This window comes from Bombus pyrosoma, linkage group LG7 (genome assembly GCF_014825855.1).
Source record: "Bombus pyrosoma isolate SC7728 linkage group LG7, ASM1482585v1, whole genome shotgun sequence".
In the NCBI taxonomy this organism is placed as follows: domain Eukaryota; kingdom Metazoa; phylum Arthropoda; class Insecta; order Hymenoptera; family Apidae; genus Bombus; species Bombus pyrosoma.
The window spans coordinates 1,404,497-1,423,041 of NC_057776.1; the positions used below are offsets into that span (position 1 = coordinate 1,404,497).

Sequence of the window (18,545 nt, forward strand, 5' to 3'; positions counted from 1 at the left end):
AAACTGTCTGTGAGAGAATATTGGTCTACGGATGAACTGTTGAAAAGCAATATTTTCCGCAAAATAATAGCACGAGATCGATACATGGTATGATTACAAATGTTGCACTTTAATGATAATGATACAGTAAGTGACGATCCTTTAGCAAAAATACGACCAGTGATCGATAAATTAAAGATTTCCTATTCGCAGTCATTTGCACATTATGAAAATCTATGCGTCGACGAAAGTCTTTTGCTATACAAGGGCAGATGTTATTTTAAACAGTTTATACCATGCAAGAGAAGTAGGTTCGGCATTAAATTATTTCTCCTTAGTGATTGTAAAACTAATTATGTATTGGACTTCGTAATTTATATTGGACAAAAAGCAAACATTAGTAGAAGTAACACAGCCATTGGAATCTCCGGAGATGTTACGATGACGCTGCTTCAGCCATATCTTGGAAAGGGCCATAAGGAAAACTATAAAGTGGTAGAAAAAATTATTTTTCCACTTGTTAGATTTAACTATATATAATTCATATATTTTATATCAAAAATCTACTGCTTCGAAACAAAAATTTAGTGAATTTCATTTAGCGTTGATAAGAGACATTTTACGAAAATATTCCCAACGCAGAAGCATGGCAGGAGGAGGAAAGAGAAAGTTTGAGGATTTACCGTTTCGTTTAATCGATAAGCATTTTCCATCGAAATGCCCTAATCGTGCCGGCACAACACAATTATCAAGAAGAAAATGTGTCGTTTGTGTGAAAAATAAGAGAAGGAACGACAGAAAATGCTATGTCGGATTATGTATCGATGATTGTTTTGAAATTTTTCATGCACAACTGAATTATTAACTTGTGTTATATTTACTAAATTGAGTTTTCCAGTTTATTGTTTTCTAGTTTACTACCCAAATTCTACTTTATCGTAAATTTCAATATTTATAATAAATAATTAATACTAAAAAATAACGCTCTTGAATCATTTAATCTCGCGCAAAAGAATTACTATAACTTATTACGATTGGCGCTTTGAATAGTCAATCAACAGAGTTCAGTATAGCGAAAAAGTATTCAGTCCACAGCGATCGTCAACGCTGGCAGCATGTCGTCCGTGCGGATGGCATAGGCTCCGAGTATTCAGCACTCTAAGGGTTAAGAAAATAAATAGAACGCGATTTCGGCATCGCCTGCAATGGGAAAATTACCCAATTGCGAAAGAAATTAAAGAACGATTAATCAACCAACGAACAGTAACAATGCGTTAAAGCATCGATAACACAAACCAGAAAGGTACGACGCGAAACTCGCATCACGACGTCCGAAGAAGTAGAGTGGCAAAGGATAAGGCAGACTGAAGGTGGTTCGTCTGGCCGTACGTGCGGCTCTACCACTGCTTAAATAACATGGGCAAAGCCTGAGGCTTTACACGAGCCTCGTATCCAACGTTCTCGTATACCAGTTTGCCGTCTGGTAAGAAAGAGACGATTCCGGATTCGAGACAGAGAGGCAGATAGGGAAAATTCCTGGGGTCTCCTTTCAATTTCACTTTATACCTCGGCACGTTTTCGCGTCCCTGAGGCGCGGTGTGTGGCAAGCTTGGAGGCTCTGCCACGGGACGAAACGGCTTTCAAAGATAACGAGAGATTTTTCCACTCCGCTTGCGAGAAAGGACATTTAAATTCGTGCTAATATCCGGCGAAGGTCGAAAGCCAACGAAACTACGATATTAGTGCTTTGTATGTATTTATTCGTTCGTGCAGATTACGTACAGATGCTGACGGAAATCTTTGAACATATATAGCAACTGTTTATAAATATATCGTATAATATCGTATCATACAAATTTTGTTTGACAATTTCGCCCTAACTTACTTGCCCCTTGCAGATGAAGCTTTCTCATCCCATATCTCCTACCTGTTTAAAACGAATAATAATAAAGAATATAGTCTTTATTTATTAATACACAATTATGATTCGTGATATTTTAATAAAATTATATTCCGTCACAAATAAGCGAGTACTCGGTTTCTTTCGAGCGATACGATATTTATAAGATACTTTATATGTACGCGTATAGGCGTCAATGTTTCTGACAGTTTCTCGGTCGCGATTCACTTGCGCGAGGCAAAATATCCTGCGGATCAGCCTATTTTATTTCGCTTCCGGTATTTCCCAGCAATTTGCTAATTTTATACGAGAAACGAGGATAAGTAATGGGTTTATGTAAAGTACGAGCGCTGGTGTCGAGGGCCGTTGCTCTCTAATATAATTGTTAGCGAAAAAATGCCAAAACACGTTGAATTACGGATTCCTACCAGCTGTTTAACTTCGTAGTGCTTAGAAACGTTCATTTCCTTATGAATTATGTGTGTTCGTGCTTGCGATATCCCGATATAATATTCCTATGAAAAGTGTTAGGGAAAAATAGTTTAAGAGTTTGTTGTAATGCTCGTTGGAACGAGTAAAAGATGTAACCAATCTGAAGGGAGAATTAAATATTTTGATACGAAATATAGCAATTTGTTTTCACCTCCGTAAACTGTCGCTCGATGTGTCTCCCTTTCATTTCAATGTGCCGTAGTATAAAGTGGGTATTTCTCGCGTTATATTACATTTATTTTCTGTTTGCTGCAAAGTTACTACATTATTTATCGGTGACTTGCAGATTAAAATTCTTAAAGGTTTTCATAAAAAGAAATCCAACGGGACAACTTAATTTAAAATACCGAAGGTCCGATTTAAATGTTACTTTACATCACTTAAACGTGATGATATGTCTTATCAAAGCAAATGTCCGGATACTTTCGGGCGAATGCGTATACACGTATAATAATTTGTGTAAATTTGAATACGTTCGTGTTGTACAATACATCGTTGTATTTGATACAAATAAGACGAGATAACTCAGACCATTAAGCAAATAGCTGATTCATTAGAATTCTGTGTTCATGCGTAATATAAAAATAGTTGAATTGATTGATCCAAGCATTGAATTGATCAGAGATCGTATTTATGAATTTTTGCAAACAATTAAAAAGACGAATTAACGAGGCAGTGTATAATAACAAATACGCGTATTTTCATGCAAATTATAGAGAATTTTATGCTTGATTAAAACGATACTGACAAAATATATTTATCATATTTGTTGGCATACTATTAAATTTATGCATCAATTTTATTTAATTTCAACAAACAGTACACTAAATAGATATAATTCAGTAATTGGAATAAATGTCAATTACAATAACCAATGCTATATATATATTATATATATAATTAAATGATATGTGAAATACGGCCGAGGTATAGAATTAAACGTGGATCAATAAACGTATCGTTAAATCCGATGAGCTTAAACTAAGTTAATTTTTCAGTAACATTCTTACTACATCTTATGGTACTTTTCACAAAGATTCATTGTATCAACAGCTTCCTTTATCTATACAAAAATGTAAAAAATAGAAAGTCCAACTCTGAGAAATTTGTTAATTAATTTGTTAATTAATTTGCTAGTTACAAAGAAGCGACTTAAGTAAAATATGTACTTTGAGAAGAAACGGAAGCTAAGCTGCAGATGTTTGCAGAAATTGCCTTCCTTTTTCTAAATGAGGCATCAACGGACTTGCAAATGTAAACGTTTTAATTAAGATACAAGAAGTATAAGTATTTGAATTTAAAGTTGAAGATAAAAAACAATAATGAGCAACCGTGCGCTTATATTTCTCAACTATTATCTTAGAATATTCAGTAAAACTGCGAGTTATTTAAAAAAATAAAAATGAACATTCTTTCATACAAAATGAAGATAGTAAGCAATAATATAAATTTAAAAATGAAAATGGTAGATGGTGATACAAATCAAAAACAAGTAACTATATATGCATTTATTGTTCGTTAGTAGCATTTCATAATATCCAATAAAACTGTGTATTATTTTTAACTTCCTTCCATACAAAATGACTTGATAATAAAATTATACTTTGCATTGCAACTCCTCCGTCACACAAAATCGCTTCACAGAATTTTTCCTCTTTGCTAAAGGAATTATGAAAATTTCCTTTATCATGTTTCCCTACTTTTCAATCACATTTTGTAAGATTATAACCTTTTCACTGTTCCTTTATTACGTGCTTCCATCATCTGCAGTTTAAAATAATACTAAACCAACGATATCTACTTTCACGTTTCAAATGAGTTCTGAGACATTAAGTGACATTTTTTATGGAACAGTAATTTCAAAATTCAATAAATTTGTCAATCGACTTTACATTAAAACTACCTTTCCATTTCATTTCGGAATTAAATGTACGTTTCTATTGATTTCTTGAACATTTAAAAAGTATTACTAACATTAACTATATGTAGACTAGTGATATTAACAAAGATAAATGAATAAACTAATCTTATTCATTTCTCACAAAACATTTGTCAACTCTCAAAAGGCTTTATACCCTCGAATCGTCTACTTTCTTCAACTACTGCACATCAAGGTCACAAAAGCGCGTAGGTTCTCTAACATTCGCAAAAATTCATCAGAGTTTATAATCAAGAATTTCTGTGATTTTTTAAACATTCTGGAGGAGGAGAACGTAGATACAAATTTAATGCAGAAACCAAATAAAGAGTGGCTTTCTTATTTTAAAATTGTGTTTTCATTTAAATTTGCATATACAATTGTTAATAAGACAGAGATAAATATGATTTATTTATACGACGTTAGGTCAGAAAATGGAAAAGTATGGGCTTACCATGTTCGGTGTTGTCATCAAATCTATCTTATGGACTTAAAAACTTGAAATTCACACAAAAAACACATAATTCCGAAATATTTCTTCTGCTAACTTCTATATCCATTCTGCTTCTTCGTCTCTCCGACTTGTTAAAATGAAAAATTTATCCTATTAACCGTCGGACTTCATCAAAGACGCTACAATCACCATAGGCAGCACAACAAAAGAAGGAAGGAGGAAAGAAGAAGGAAGGAAAACTGCAGTTCCTAACCAGCCATGTATTTCCCAGACAGACTTTCAAGGCCACGAAAGCTCGACTTTGAAACCGCCACCCATCCGCATAGCCGGCGAATCACGAGATAATCAAGAAATTTAATCAGGACTCGTGACTGGCAAGAATCTTCTGACGCAGTGCGCAATAGCTACGAGTTACTCGCGCTTGCACGACGATATATTTCGGACTATTAAAATTTACCCCGTCGATTAGGCCAAACTCGACAGGGAAATTCCTCTGTCTTTCTATTGCGATACGCTTTATCCTATCTCAGACTCCTTCGGGACTTTTCCGCGGTCATTTTCGTCTAGATAACGAAGAGATATTCCTTGCGACTGGTTCCTAAGGAATATACTCGAAATTCTTGCTAATAAGTTTTTGATATATGAAATTCCGTAAGATGAAACGAGTCGGTTACACTCAAGAGACGACGAGAGACGAGGAAATTTCATAGACTTTATAAATCAAGACTTGCGGACTTGCTATATCTGCTATGTCTGAGTTATTCACAGATCAAAGTGATCAACTCCACTTTCTGGCATTTTTTGAAATTTCAAACTGCTGTAACACTTGTTTCATGCTTATCTCACGTAATTTCATTGATCTTCTCCACTTTCTGCTTCCTGGGGTTAACCAATCTGGGAAATAAGCGACTCATTTGCCGCATAAGAGCGCGTACAATGCTGTTAATTTACGTGTTAGGGAAGATCATGGGCAGACTGTGGATTTTTACACATTTATTTACGCGTAAAACGTACAAAAATACATACAGGGTGGTTGGTAACTGGTGGTACAAGCGGAAAGGGGGTGATTCTAGGCGAAAAAAGAAGTCGAAAATATAGAATAAAAATTTTTCGTTTGAGGCTTTGTTTTCGAGAAAATCGACTTTGAATTTTCGCTCGGTACGCGCGCACTTTATCACGTCTCGTTATAACGGATCTCACTGTAGATCGTTGTCTCGATGGATATTATCGCAGTTTAAGTTTGTTTTTGCCGTAACGGAAGATTAGGAATATATAATGAAATAATATGAAGTAATCATAAAGTTTATTGTTACAAAAATTGCTGAAAATGTTGCCCATTCTGCCGAACACATAGTTCTGCTCTTCTAATTAAATTTCTATGAACGCTTTCTAACGTACTCGATTATTTTAAAGCACGAAAGGCTACAATAATCTTTTCTTTCATCCGTACCGAGCGAAAATTCAAAGTCGATTTTCTCGAAAACAAAGCCTCAAACGAAAAATTTTTATTCTATATTTTCGACTTCTTTTTTCGCGTAGAATCACCCCCTTTCCGCTTGATACCACCAGTTATCAACCACCCTGTATATACAATATCCAAAATAAAATACTCGAATGAATATAAACAAATGCACAAAAATTCACAATTTATTCACAACAAAGTGTGCAGAAACTTCACAGGTACATGTGTCTCTGGAATTATCATCTTATCCATTTGAATCATGTGTATTGTATCATAATTATATTATGTGTGTCTATAGTTTCTTTCAATAATCATCTGCTGTTATTTCTATCACCTACGTATTTTCGTAATCTACTTTTCAAAGAAAGCAATTTTCCATTAATCCCTTCGTCTATCGCATTAAATTCTTTCGAATAGTTCTCATAGTCGTGTAGCAATACAATTTTTCTTATCGCTAATAACATTTTCTCAAGGATTGAAATATCTTCGGCTGTTCTGGGACGTTTCCATAGCTATTTTCACCAGGATCGAGAGAAAGGGAGATTTTCTTTTTAGCCGATTTCTACGGAATATATTGAAACTTTTTACTAACAATAAATCTTTGATAGGTAAATTTCGATATTATGAAACGGGTCGATGACACTGAAGAGAAAACGAGAGGAGGAGGAAAGAGCAACGAGCGCTAATTATAAAAGGGTCAAGTGGTCATATTTTTTACGAGTACTGCTGTTCACTGACTGAGAGTATAGAGTGTGCACGTTACAGGTTTCGTGCATTAATAATAGATTTTGGAACACGCTTTGTTAACGAAGGATCGTTAGACGGGTCTCTGAAGAATTCCTTTGACGAAACTGTCGCACAAGAAATTTTAATTTTAACGCATATACTAGTGATCCAAGGAAGATCTGGATGCTTCAGCTTCTTGGACGAATATTTCTGCCTTTTTATGTTTCTTCTCAAATTAACGATCCAATCTTTTTTCAAATTAACGAGGTAATTTTTAATACATTAAATTTTAACGCTTCCGATTTCGTTGGAATATTCTTCGTTTGTTCGATGGGTAAATTTTGTAGAGGAAAGTTCAAGAAATATAAAATATTCTTTTAGCTGTGTAAAGAAACAATGATAGAAATATATTGATCGTAAGAAGCATAAGAAATATTTGACACGGACTAAGAAATCTATGTACAACATGGATATATGGAACGTCAAAAATATTTAATAAAATTTTGTCACGACACAAGGATCTTTGTTCTTATAATAGAAAATGTAGAAAATATTCTGATATCCTAAGTAATTGAAAATGTTCAATACTTTAGAACACAAACCAGATATCTAGAATAAAATTGTATTAAAATCTGAAATTCCTCCATGTCTATGAATAATTATGAATAATAACATTTCTCTGTTCGTTACATGTCCAGAACATATATTTAAAACAATAACTCCAAAATAAACGATATTCAAATCTTGTACCTTTAGCTGTAACAATAATCATTTTGATATTCTTCGTATTTCTTTATTCTTATTTGTCCTATTATATTCGACATATTTAATAAATCATTTTTCAATTGAAAGATTAGTAAGATTTACTGAGAAAGTTATTACTGATGTATCTACTACACTAATTTCCTTCTCTAGTAATAAATTAATATATCGATTGAATCTTAAATTTATAAAATTAGATATTTTTTCCTAACAACGAAGTCCAAGATTATAATAATATGATAACTTATAATACGATATACCCTAAACGGTAAAATTTAACTGCTTTAATTTACGAAACTACAAATTCAGGAATTTTACGCTATTTTTATCAGACAATTTCACGATCGTGATTAGATTACTTTCGTCTTTCTTTCATTATCTTCAAACATTTCCTCAATGCGAAGGATTTCTTTTTTCGTAAGAAATATAGATATTTGTTTCTAATAATTTCTTCATACTTCTTGAATCTTTTTACGCAATTTACATATCAAAAAGAAGAAATATCTGTCTCAGGAACAAAATTTCACGGATTTTTTCAACGATCATTTTGCCCAAACATTAAGCTCTAGTCTCTCGAAACGTTGCTTGACAACATACCATAGTACATTCTTTTTTAAAAAATCATACAGAACGCGTCATTTGCAACAACCACCGCCGTTGACGAAACCTGTTACTCTCAACAATTGCCTGGCCAGTTTCATAATTCCTCGACGAGTATTGTCTGCGAGTGAACACCGACAACAATGCTCGAAAATCTCCAGGATGCGGAGACCATGCGAACAACTCGAACACAGAAAATAGAAAAAAAAAGAAGCAAACATAAAAAAGAAAGAAAGGTTGAAGAAAAAAAGACAAAGAGAGAGAAAGATAGAGTAAAGAAAAAAGGTTATCGTTAAAACTGTGCCGGCGTTACTTCAGCTCCAAAAATTTCCCTGGAAATTACTCGGCTCTTTTCCCTGCCCTCTCGCCGCTCGAGAGCATGGAAACAAACGTTTCCGAGGACGAGTGCAGCGTTCTAGGAGGCGACGCGCTTCTTAAAGACCGCTAGAGAGGAAACTTCAGAGGATGGGGCGGTTCCACCCTACTCGTTAGCTGTTACAACTTCCACGAGCGTGCAGACGCGCGATTCTAGTTTCCCATAAAGCACCCTCGACCATTCGACCGGCGTAATACAACCCTCCTCCCTACGAGGAATTTCAATTCGCGACGAACTAAACCTGCGTGGGCCTAAATCAGGAAATTTTGACAGAAAGAATGGAAGTATATTGTTTACGGAACGTGAATGGGATGAATGGTGAAGACAGAATAGGATTTTGATGGGACACTGTTGATCATTTTTGTAGAAAATGCAGATGCGTATGTTGGAATTGTAATTATTTAGCGTTAGATAAATTTTAATAGGGGAATTTGAAAATTTGCATTTATCAAAGTTCGTAATTTAAGTTACGCATTCGTTAAAATTAATTATCGATTTAAAAAATAGACGATTAAAAGGTAAGGTGGTTTTGGGTATCTGGCTGTACTTTGGGACAGCACTTTATTGAAAATCGGTGACAAAAAGGCGAAGAAATTTATAAAACGACTTAACAGTTTCGTATTGAAGGGATTTATACAAGCACATATCCGAAATACAGATGAAGTAATGTATAATAGATGATTTCGTTAAAGAAGGTGGTTCCATTATTTCTTAGAAACAAGAAATTCCATTGTCAGTGTCAATATTTACGGATTAAAATCTGTCCAATTATTTGGAAAATTCATAGACGAATTTGGGGAAAATTTATAGTTTAGAATTATCATTTTAATCTAATTATAATTTATTATCAGTCATGTATGTACGTACGTATATGTAATGTTCTCTTCATTTAATTGAATAGATTTTTCTATAAAAAAAAATAATTTTCATATTTATCCAGTGAATCCAATTCTTCTTGTCACTTAAAGATAAAAATATGCAAATTGAAGTTGATGGAACAGAAGTAAGAAATAAATGAAAACGACGAAAGGTAAAAGAATTCATATTTGCACTTCATACGAGGATCAAATCTTTCCTTATTGAACAGCTCTAAAATACTAGTTTAATTGCTGTATCTTGTGATTAAAAATGGAGAATTTTAGAAAATGCATAGTTCTATTTATACATAGAATGAGAAGACTTACTATTTAGCAGAAGATAACTACAACTAAATCTGTAAAAAATTCAACACTGAGGTCTATTCAAAATGCCATGGATTTCTTTGAGTCGTTTTGTGATAACAGAATAGTAAATATCTGAATAATATAATGTTCCTAAGTATCTCCTCCTATAAAGATGTAAATAGCCGCACACGAAATTGATATTCCAATAATTATTCATAAAAAAAAAAAGAAATAACTTGGTCCCACTTGGCTCTTAACAAGTTCCAATATCTATAGATACCTCTCATATTTCAAGTTCTCCAATAATTATAACTTCGATTACTTCAGATATAATGAAAATTCTAGCATATTATAAAGCATATCATGAATATTAAAATACCAACCTATAAAAAGAATGAAATATTTGAAACATTCTCTTATACACATATATTGCAAGTCATAAATCCATCACCAATATCACAATATGAACTTATAACAAACAAGATATACACAATTCTATAGAGTTTCAATATAGTTTCACAGTACACAATACAATTTCTACTTTATTACACACTCTGGGATCATCAATAATTACATCTTCATAAATTCCTTAAAAATTCTACTACATACATAAATTTGGGAACATCTGGAGAATTGTTCAATGGATTTTATCTCAAATATTATAGAGCTGAGTCTATAAATGTGGGTTACAATTAATCTCTATTCATCCCCTGTGCTCAAACATTAGTATACTCAAGCACCAAAGTAGCAATAATGTGTAGTCATAAGTTGCAATAGTTTGTAGTGATAAGTTGCAGTAGATTGTAGTCATTAGTTTCAGATGCCAGAGGTAAGAACATGCTGAGTGCAATACAAGAATATTAAAATAAATAATAAGTATACTCAAGCGAAATTCCAAATAGATTGAATCATATACATAAGGTAGGACAAAAGAACAAGTAACTATTATCTAAAACATTTTTTCTTTTAAGTTAGAGTAATATACTTGCAGAAATTACAGGCGATCGAAATTGATCGTATAAGAAGCGAATTTATTACGTAGCTAGTATCTTTAGGTTACACATGGCAACTATAATTCGAGTGACAGAAATTGTTTAATTTCAGAGTATTTAATTTCAATTTGAAGAGAAGAGAAGAGAAGATTCTACATTTTATATGATAAACGCTATTAACAATTTTTATTGTATAAAGTGCAAGACACAAATTAAAATTAACTCGAACCCTAGGGTCGCTCTTCCAAAGTTCACACTTCCTTCCAGTGTTCATACATGGATTTATAAACCTCTATTTTACAAAATACAGGAATTAAAATGAATTATTCCAATATTAACTCCAACTATTGTAGCCACCTATGACGATATCAGTTGATAATAATTATTATCAGTGGAACTCCAAGATTCGCCATGTTCATAATTAAATTACAAATCAGTGGAAGTGAACAAGTGAATATGATTAAAAACTTAATGTGGTTTTAATACAACGAAAACCTCAGATTCATCGCGAGTATTAAAATAACAACGCCGACAAATAAGATACTCAAGATACTCGTTCACCTTGCGACCTCGACATCGTCAAACACGAAAATCCAACACGCACACTAAGGACTTTCAACGACAGTCTTCTGGCCAAGAAAAATACGAGCAATTTGAACTTGTGTCAGAGAAGGATTACCCTGTGAGATGCGCAGCGATATTTTTCTCGGGAACATTCGTCCATCCGCAGAAGGTAACCGTTTTTTTCGAAGGAATTTTCGTCTTTACTATCGCGAACCTATTATGCTAACCAACTATACAGCTTATCTACGATACACAGCCGGTCATAAACAGCATCAGCATTCTATTTCGCCCATGATCCTACGTAGTGTGTAGGAAAATCAAAAGTAATCGTACTCGGCATCAACCAGGTCTCAAACCTACGTACACATATCGATTCTCTCGAAGGAAATTCGATTACAGACTCCGTTGATTTTAGTAGAGGCATATTGCACAACGTGATCCGAGGAGCGCACACAATGGCAGATTCGGAGGTACCGAGACAGGTGTAGAATTTGTGAATCTAGGCAGCCAGTGGATTTACAGAATGTTACAAGTAAGGAAGTAAAGGCAGAAGTTGTAGTATATAATTATAAAAATTTATAAAAGAATTTACTATTAATACCAACAAAAAAATCATAGTCAATTGTTTTATTTAATTTTTACAAGAGTATAAATTATGCGTGTGAAACGAACTAAGTATCTATACAATTTCAAACAATTTTCTACCTTCTCTCAGTGTCTCATGTTCCACTTATTGTTTTAATTTAATGTTGTTATTCATTGTGGATGAGTAAATCGAACATATAAAGTGACCCAATCAGGAAATACAAAATTATGTACATTTTACCATAAAAAGTACCGATTGATTTCTGGAATATATACCGATACGATAATGACAAAAATCTTTTTTATTCCTCTTGGCAAATACTAGAAACGGTCAAAATTTTACCCCCATCTTCTCACTAGTTAGAAACATATTTGTTCGTAGTGGTATTATATGGTCATACAGATTAATAGAAGAATACGTGATGTTGCTCCATATCTATTTACAAAAAATCTGGATGCAGATCACTCTAAATGAAAACAATATTAATTAAACAAACAAAAATGACGTCTTTAAAACGTCTATAGAACGTTAATCATTGACATCAAGAATTTAGCAGGAAAATGGTAATAATCGATACATAGAAATTAATGAGCAACAAAATAACAGTTCATCGTTTTTTATTTATTAGATTATCCATTACATATGCATTCGCGTTGTTCGAAAATATAACAATAGGAAGTATTTATTAAATTAATGCATAGTATTTGTTGAGGTTATTAGATGTATAATAAGAGAGACGCGTGGATAAATTATAAGGTAGAAAATATATTTGAAATACGTAAGTGAAAAAGATACAAAAGTTGAAATAATAATATGAGCTGGTCCAGATCCGCACGCTAACAGTGTTACTCTATAACTGAAAAACCCTGAAGCCAACGTCGCCTTTCGACTGTTTATGACCTGCCTTCGTCGCAGTCTTTTGTCTATGCGCTGTCGATGGCTTCAATGCTTTAGAAAGCTAAAAAGACCAGATGTAGAGTTTTCTTAAAGGCAGTGACCTTCAACAGTATTAAATATAGTTCGACCAAAGTTGCAATAGATTGTAGTCATTAGTTTTAGATGCTAGAGGTAAGAATATGCTGAGTGCAATACAAGAAATGTAAGGATTGTAAAATCGAAAGTTCGTCCAAATTCGAGAGGCACGGACTAAAATAAATAAATAAAAAATAAAAAATACAGTTTGCCTATGTGAAATTCTATTTTTCTTCTTATTTGTACGCGTGAAATTTCCTCGAAGATAAGTTGTTTTCTACAACTTGGCGAAGATTTCGCTGACACATGGAACTTTAAACAAAGTATTTAATAGTGGGTTTTAACTGCCATTTTCCTAAGCTAATTTATCTCTTCATATCAGACTGACACCAATTATTGCCAAAAGTCGATGGAGTAAACAGTCACAAATTCGTGAATGTGTTTGTTAAGAGTGAAAAATAAGATAAATAAAAATTGTACACGTTCCAATCTAAAATCACACGCGTCCTCCACCAATAATAAAGCAACATGTGCGTGTATTTCTTTACGTTTATGACAACGTTTATGTCAAATTGACACGAGGGATGGATGAGGGTTAAATCGATTTTGCGGTATTTGATGCGGTAAGTTCGTTCCAGTTGTTGAGAATTAACGAACGCAGAAAAAGCAAACGTAAGAGTAAATAGGACAGATCAATTTTACGAGATACAATATATAATTTCTTGTTTATCTGTGACGGAAAAGCAGAATTTCAATTTATATTTTACATTTGACTTTTTGATTTACTAACAGATGCATGCACCAAGCGTGTGTTTAGTAAGATGTATATTTTAAACCTGATTAATACATACACACATATTCTACATTTTATAAGAATAATCTGGTTTGCTTTAATCCAATATGTAACCTGTGAATGTAAATAAGTAATTATTTTTACTTCCGTGACAGAGGATTCCAATATTAACTGACAATCAGTGGAATTAACTCCAGAAGCTATTTTATCTGAATATTTTTTCCGCGAGTAACACAGTTTCTAGATTTATAATTTTAGCAACTAATTAGTGATTTTACATGAAATAAAAACATTTTGTTAGTATAATGAGGAAAAACCCAGGTGAAAATAATTAAAAATAATTTTAAGTATCGAAAATGAATGAGAAATGTACTGCACGTGAAATGACAAACTAATTTAATTATTATTAAACATAAAATATATTTTTTAACAAAAATAGCATAAATAATTTATATGAAGCGTATTTGTTATGTAAATAAAAACTTTTCTCTAAATAGTACTAACTTCTATTTGTTTATTAATATTAATTTTGTTCTATCTATTCCTCTTAAATGATCTTTAAATAATAAGAAATTCTAATAAATTTAACTGTAGATACTTTGTTCTCATATATTATCTCCATGATATAATATGTTTATATCATACAATTGGTAGCAAATAAAATCTGAACATATAGATCCTACATCATTAGTCATTTCCATCGTAGTTTCTTTAATTCGTTGACAAGGAAATATATTACGCTTTCCTTTCATTGTGATAATCTCTCTCCCTTTATAAAATTTTATTTGATACTATTTAAAGTGGATACAATTAAAATATTCATCAAATATTTAACATTCCCCGTATACTTTGAGATTTACATTACATGAATCTGCATAACAAACAAGAATAAGAATTCTAAGCTCTTTATAAAAGTTATTCCTAATTAATCAAACTACGTTAAAAATAATACACATATTTATAACGATAAGAAATATCACATCCTTGATCGTCATGTAAGTGTCAATATCCAACAGCAACATCTGAATTCCTAATCAAAGTTTGCTCAGAATGTTACTACACGACTGTTTTTATTGGAAATAATGTTTAAGTAGGAAAAGCAAAGGTTATGAAATAAGCAACGTGAAAACTGCTTAACATTTGATGATCAAAGCACACACCAGTGTTGCTCACACGCCGCACGAAACAAGGAAAAGCTAGAGACCATTGATTTATAGATGTCAATCGATAACACCAATTGCCATCTGTTGGCGACTAAATATATTATCTCCAACAATAAGGATTGCCGCTGGAAATAAAAAAATTAGCAAACTGACAAAAAACACGACTCACCAGCCAAGGAACCAACGACGTGATATTGCAGACAGACAACAAGAGCGAGTAACGATGGAGTTTTCATTTTTCACTAGCTTCGTTCCTCAGTCTTGCTCACAAACGAACGATTAGATCGATTGACGATCGTACGTGAGAAAGCACGTGTGAACGCTGCACAATCGTGGTTCTCCAAAGGGGCCCTCTATGTTTTTAGTCCGTGCACTGACTCCTACCACGTAAACAATCGCAATCAACAAAGGACTATCACGTTTATACGCAACGTCGAACTTTTGAACACGATAGATAAGACTGATCTCTTATCGTCTCATAATAATTAATATTTCTGACACGAGGAGTCGATGGGAAAAGTTAAGAAAATGCCGCTTGACGTTTCGTCACAGGTAAACCACCGGTCAACATCCTCCCATAGAAGACGACTAAAACCGACTGAGCACGGTGCATCGAGCCTCCTTGCACCGTTTCCGAAAAAGCAGCAACGCGCACGTGCGAGCATTGGCCAATCGGATCGCGCGAATGGCCATTGCTAACCGCACGCGACGCTCAGCAACTTTTTTCTCAGATTTAAAAAGTGCCTTTCCCTGTTTTCGTACACGAGATCCATGGATACCACGGAAACAGACTTCGCAAGCTCCTGTCGTCGCGCAAATCTGACATCCAACGTGGTTTTCCTTTCCTAGTTTGTCCCCGTGTAATACGCAACTTTGACTTCAAACGTGTGAGTATGTGCGCGCATATGGGTGTGTTTGTGTATGTATATATGCTTTAACGAGTGAGCGCATACATATGCGCTGCAGAGCAACAGGCACGCGAGAACATCAAATCTCAGTTTATACGTTCAAAAACACATTTATGGAGAAACGTAATTTTCTCATTTATGATGATTATAGGCATTATGCATTTTCATATTTATGAGCTGCGACGTGTTTCGAAAGACGTTTGCTTGTTAATACAGTAAACGTTAAGGTAGGAATGGGACACTCGTCGTAACTCCTAGAAATAAAATATGTCTACTATTTTTGTTATACGAAACTCTCGAAACATAACAAGTTGTGTAAATAACTTACGAGAATATTATGATAATATGAATTTAGTTTTATTTGATTATTAATAACACAATTAAGTTTATCAGAGTTCGAGCTTACTTTAATCGTCAGAATTTGATCATAATCGCTTGCGTTAACTACTAAAATTGGCCTAATGGTTTTAGCTTGCTACGAATAATTGTTGATATATGTAATTGGTTTCGTTCATCTTATTTTTCTATCTTTGTTTCTAATGAAGACAGAAGAGAAAATGCGTATGTTGAAATTATATTATTTATTAGCTAATATTTAATAAGTTTTCAACTAATTTCAATTAGATTTAAAAATTAAGAATTATTATAGTTCTTAAAAGTTAATACACGTTATATTGTACTTACTAGGAAGTTCCAATTTTAGATGGTCAATTTTTATTCCTTTTTCACTTTTTATTATAAATGCTCCATAAACTGAAAAAATAACTTTGATAATATAAAAATATATTTTGGCATAGATATACCTTAAGAACAATATAAGCACGAATAAAAAGTAGAGGCGAGGAGAATAACTGTAATTTGACCATTCTTCGAAAAAATTAATTGTTAATTAAATCGTTCACGTTGGATTGAAATCTACAGATATAGGTAAATATGCTTTGCCAATATATTAAAGATCAGAAAAATAAAATTCATTGCTATTCGAGATAAATACATAAGACGATTCTGTATCAATGTTAAGTTCGTTAACAATAGATAATACCATCAAATCTCTGCATTACTAAAAATAGAAATAAATTTTTGTAACAGCGAACTTTGTTTTAATTTCAATATAAAATTTTAATTTTTCAGTACAAGAAGATAATTCACTTAATGGAGGACACGTTTCCATGCAGTAATCATACATATGCATATTAAAAACAACAAAGTGGTATGAACCACAAGCTTTTATATGCTTTACATAATCTGATAAGCTGACCCAAAATTAAGATTGTATTGATATAGATTGTACAAAAATCGTTGGTCTCACAATCCTTTCATGTGCATGCAAAATCTGTCTCAAATTCGAAATGGAAAAAGTTATCTAGGAATAATTTTCTGAAAAAATAAACTTTGAAAACAAACGATGCGTTTAAAAGACTGAAATGGAACATTCTCTTTTAATCAAATTCAAATAACAGTTAAATGTTTTAAAATTGTTTGGAGAATTTTTGCATTAAAAGTTATAATGAAAGAATATGAGAAATTGTTTGGGAAATTTTTCAGTCTTTAATAATTGAAATTGCGATCCATCTTTCAGGTAAAATATGTTCTTATAAAAGTGGATTATATCTTAATAATTAATTCCATAATTATTTAATTTAAAGAAGAAATTAAGAACTCGTAAGTGAGTAACTACATTTAATAACAAAAAAAAAAAAAAAAAATAAGTAAAAATGAAAAGATCTGTAATATGAAAAACTATATTAAATAATGTAACTATGAAACGTACATAACAAAAATTTTTTAAATTTAACATGTAATAATGTATCTTTTTCCTTCGAAAATTATAAAATAAATTCAATTGCTACCTAATTAAGTAAAATTAAAATAATATCAATTTTAGTAACAATATCTATATTTTATATATTATATATTATATTAATAATAATAAAATTTAATAATAATATTAATATTATTCCTGATGGAATTGTTCGTAATCTCATTATTTCTTCTTGTGTTCATTTTATTTCATAAAAAATATGTATATCAAAAATAAAATTTAATTATTCAATCTTCATTCATTATACTTAAACAAAGTATACGCTTAATGCGATTAGATTTCCAATCTCTCCTCGTTATATATATCGCAATATAAATTTATTTTCCAGAAGCTGTATTCCGTAATGGATTTAATTAAAGATTCCTAACACTGAAACCATGATCTATAACTTTTGACACGTTGTTTCAGCACATATCGATATCCTTATCCTTCTTTTGTTAAAAAAGGATAATACATATACTAATTTATTTCAAAACATTGTAATTGTCATATCAATTTTTAATACAGTCAATATTGAAACAATTATACAAATTAAACAAAATACACATATTAATACAAAATTTTATATGTATAATATTTCAACAAAAATATGAGAAGTTATTTAATATCAAAATTCTATACAAGAAAGGGTATCAAAATAATAAAGGAGAAAAGGAATAAAAACAATTACCGATATTAACTTCATTATTCTACCATTACGTTAGAATTGAATAAAAAGTAGCTTCAAAAATCATAAACATATTTTGAAAAAATGTTATTATGCGTTCCACATATGTAAGTGTATATACCAATATAAGTTTAAAAGATAAATTAGCTTTTCATTAATTTTTTTACCGATTCGAAAACAATAAAATATTATCTGAATATTTTCGTTCAACCATGATTCAGTTTTTTCGTGTATTATTTACGCAAG

At 32.1% G+C, this 18,545-nt stretch overlaps 1 protein-coding gene across 1 annotated transcript in view; it reads right to left on the reverse strand.

Moving 5' to 3' along the window:
- The window catches only part of LOC122568884, a 277,949-nt gene extending 262,409 nt beyond the window's left edge, over positions 1–15,540 (reverse strand). The window contains exon 1 of the mRNA XM_043729153.1: positions 15,072–15,540. Within this exon, the coding sequence (XP_043585088.1) occupies positions 15,072–15,138 (67 nt within the window). The 5' untranslated portion in view covers positions 15,139–15,540. The remainder of the gene's footprint in view (positions 1–15,071) is intronic.
- Between the last annotated feature and the right edge of the window lie 3,005 nt (positions 15,541–18,545).